The sequence below is a fragment of the Apaloderma vittatum genome, unplaced genomic scaffold (assembly GCF_000703405.1).
Source record: "Apaloderma vittatum isolate BGI_N311 unplaced genomic scaffold, ASM70340v1 scaffold16730, whole genome shotgun sequence".
Lineage (NCBI taxonomy): Eukaryota > Metazoa > Chordata > Aves > Trogoniformes > Trogonidae > Apaloderma > Apaloderma vittatum.
Window position 1 is genome coordinate 7,836 of NW_009693014.1, and position 3,715 is coordinate 11,550.

Below are 3,715 nucleotides of genomic sequence, written 5' to 3' on the forward strand. Positions count from 1 at the left end.
GAGTCACTGGAAAACAGGTCAATAAGGGTCTTCAGTGTGGGCTTTATCTGTTTTTTCTTTACCTGCTGCGAATCATTTAGTTCGAACTAGCTGTTTGGGCTCCCTAAGTGTCCAGCAGAATCCCTCCTTTGGTTATCAGATGGTCAGCTAAAAACTGTGGGATAAACTGCTCTCCAGTGTCGCCTGACTTCTCAGCTGAGGGAGCTCAGACGTCAAATCCCACCCCAGATGTGCTATGGCTGGCTTTTTACTGTTCTGAATTGCCTTGAGTAATTTTCTGTATTTCTAGTAAACAGAGAGGTACTTGGAACGTATAATAAAAACAATGAACGTTCAAGACAGATAAAGCCAATACAAACACAAGGGAAATTCTCACCTGCTCAATCATTTTTCACCGTAAATACTGGGGCGGTGAAGTTACAAGCAAGACAAGTGCAGTTTGCAGGGACTGAGAAGTGAGGACTAAGGCTTTGTGCATATCCTTGCCCAGCCAGGGAGTGACTGTGAAGTTACTGCCTAGTTTTTAGGATGCACACTCGTGATGAAAAGGTTCTTCTTGACTAAGTTTTACGTGGTGGAAAAGAAAAACAGTCAAGACAAAAGTCCGTTTTGCAGCTTTGGGAATTATTTTTGTTAAATGGTTCGGTTTTGATTGTTTTTTTCTTTCCACAGCTGCTTGCAGAGGACTGGCCTTTTGGTGTGGAAATGTGCAAATTGGTACCCTTCATTCAAAAAGCATCAGTGGGCATCACAGTGCTGAGCTTGTGTGCCCTCAGTATAGACAGGTGAGACCCGTTTTTTCATCAATCTCTATAACTTTTTTCTGGTATGGGCTTTGGCTCAAAATTCACATTTCCATTCAGCTGCTGTAATATCAGTAAGCTGAGTTTAAGACAGTTAAACCGGGTGGGCTTTCTTATATTTTTAGTTTGCAAACATGTGTCGTTGTTTCAGGTACCGAGCAGTTGCTTCTTGGAGTCGTATTAAAGGAATTGGAGTGCCGAAGTGGACTGCTGTTGAAATTGTACTGATCTGGGTTATATCAGTGATACTGGCTGTTCCAGAAGCTATTGCATTTGACATGATTACGATGGAGTACAGAGGGAAGGATCTTAGAATCTGCCTACTTCACCCTACGCAGAAAACGTCCTTCATGATGGTAAGACACTGACATTTAAAAAGTCACAGCTTTCCAGGACTACTCCTTGGATCTCCTCACTGTTACGTGGTTTGTAATGTGGGCAAGTGTATGTGAAATGTAGGTAAATATTTCAAATTAAATATTGATGAACTTCTGAAGTATATCAGTTAAAAGAAGAGCATCCAGAAACTTCTGTCTTTTTGTGAACTTTGGTCCTGTTTTCTCATCTGTAATGTACACCTTTTAGAGATGTTTTTCAGGACAGAGCAACCAATTAGCTATAGCATACTTTCTGAAATCCACCGCATTCAACTCCTAACAATGTTTTTTGCTTTTATTTTCTTTCTAGTTTTACAAGCAAGCTAAAGACTGGTGGCTGTTTAGCTTTTACTTCTGTTTGCCGCTGGCTATCACAGCATTTTTCTATACTCTCATGACCTGTGAGATGTTACGAAAGAAAAGCGGGATGCAGATTGCTTTAAATGACCACTTAAAACAGGTAAAAATTTATCCCTGGCAACTCTGCTGACTGTAGAGAGGAGAACAATAATATTTTTACTGACTTTACTACTACATAATGATTCTATTCTTGTATGACAACTTCAGGATGACTAGTAAGAAGTTTCCTAGCAGTGGTGCTGCTGACCTGATATAAATATATACATATGTGTATATATAATCATAGAATCATAGAGCAGTTTTGACTGGAAGACACCTTCAAGATCACCTATTTCAACTTTTTCCTAGCCCTATCAGCACCACTAAACCATGTCCTTCAAGGTAACATCTACCCTTCTCTTAAACACCTCCAGGGATGGCGACCTAATCACTTCCCTGGGCAGCCTGTTCCAATGCCTGAAAAACCTCTCAGTAAAGAATATATATACCAGAGCCCTCAGAAACCTAAGCTTTTAACTGACAATCACAAAACCATTTTTTTCATGTTTGATATTAATCCTCCAGATCTTATAGTTTTTATTTCTTCTTTAAATAATGAGAGCCTGATATTCTGTAATGAAATCTGAAGTCATGCTGTAATCTAGAAACTGGTGCTATAAAAATTTTAATTATTCTGAAGCAGTTTCACGCTATAGGGAGGTTAGCAGAACAAAACACGTTCCAATTACATTCCAAGTCAGTAGCGCACCAGACACAAACATCGTGTATCACTAGAATTAAGCTATATTTGCACTATAATGTATATTCTCCTTTCCTCTCACCTCATTAAAGTTGTAGTTGAAATCTCTTGGGGCATTTAAAATAAGACCTGAGAACAAAGCCCAAGAAAAAGCAATTGAAAACAAGCTGGTATTTGAAAGTGACTGGGGAGACGAATATGTTCTTCTTTTAATCTGAATGACTGTTTTCATGTCCTTGATTTTTCATATTACTACTCATACTTTTGAAAATTGGAGATAGAGAAAGTCGGTGCAAGACACCTAAAACAACAGAAAAGATTAAGTACATATTCCAAGAAAATAAGATCTTTGATGTTCTCCTAACTCCTATTTTGATAGGATTTTTATTTTGTTTATTAAACATTTGGATATTAGAAGACAACAAAAATCAAGAGAGAGACAGAAACTATAACAGTATTCTGTCCAATTTTTTTTTTCAGAGACGTGAGGTAGCCAAAACTGTGTTCTGCCTGGTACTTGTTTTTGCCTTGTGCTGGCTCCCACTTCACCTAAGCAGAATATTGAAACTCACTATTTACGATCAGAAGGACCCCAACAGATGTGAACTTTTAAGGTGAGCCTGCAAAAATAAAATGCCTGTGTGCTGCTGACATTCCATATAAGCATGTTTAGATTTCCTAATGAACTAGCTTACTCTGCGTGTCCTGCTTCTTCATCCAGGAGGCTCTGGTTTCATGCAGTATCAGAGTCAGGAAATTATGAGCAATCTCATAAACACAGGGCTTCTGTCCTGTTTGCCTGTCTTCTCCTGATCCCTTTTGGGACTGTCCTGCTGTCTTGTGGCATTACTTGGGTGGAGGAAGGATTTGTGTCCCTGTTTTCCCTTTCAACAGAACAGCTAGGATTAAATCAGTGAGGAAAACTTCATGAATGTTTCCTCTCACAAATTAAGGTGGTTGGATCTTTTGAAATTCCTTTTGTGAGAATGGGCAAGTGATTCAAACTTTGTTACTGAGCACAATTTTTACCTTTGTGAGTTAACCCTGTTGATATAAGTCCCTTTACTAGTATATTTAATAATTAGTCTTGGTTGAGTGAAGCCGAGCTCAATTTTTGTAGTTGTAAACATCTACTTAGACTTTTCAGAGAAAATAAGTGTCTCACCTACTTCAATTTCCACACAGCTTTTTTCTTGTGATGGACTACATTGGTATTAACATGGCTTCACTGAATTCCTGCATCAATCCGATAGCTCTGTATTTGGTGAGCAAAAGATTCCAAAACTGCTTTAAGGTAAGAGGCTGCTGGAAGCTGCTTTTCTGCTTAAAAGATGATGTCAGCAGCAAAATTCTTCCTATAACAGGCACAAAGTATGGTCATTACATTTTATTTTGATTTTTTGGCTGTGTTATGGTAGGGGTTCTGCACCTGTCCT

General features: G+C 38.7%; 1 protein-coding gene across 1 annotated transcript in view; it reads left to right on the top strand.

Annotated features, from left to right (window-relative positions):
• The first annotated feature begins 676 nt into the window (after positions 1-676).
• The window catches only part of LOC104280092 (endothelin B receptor), a 5,158-nt gene continuing 2,119 nt past the window's right edge, over positions 677-3,715 (top strand). Inside the window, exons 1-5 of the mRNA XM_009877642.1 lie at positions 677-785; positions 955-1,159; positions 1,491-1,640; positions 2,760-2,893; positions 3,465-3,573. Of these exons, the coding sequence (XP_009875944.1) occupies positions 706-785; positions 955-1,159; positions 1,491-1,640; positions 2,760-2,893; positions 3,465-3,573 (678 nt within the window). The 5' untranslated portion in view covers positions 677-705. The remainder of the gene's footprint in view (positions 786-954; positions 1,160-1,490; positions 1,641-2,759; positions 2,894-3,464; positions 3,574-3,715) is intronic.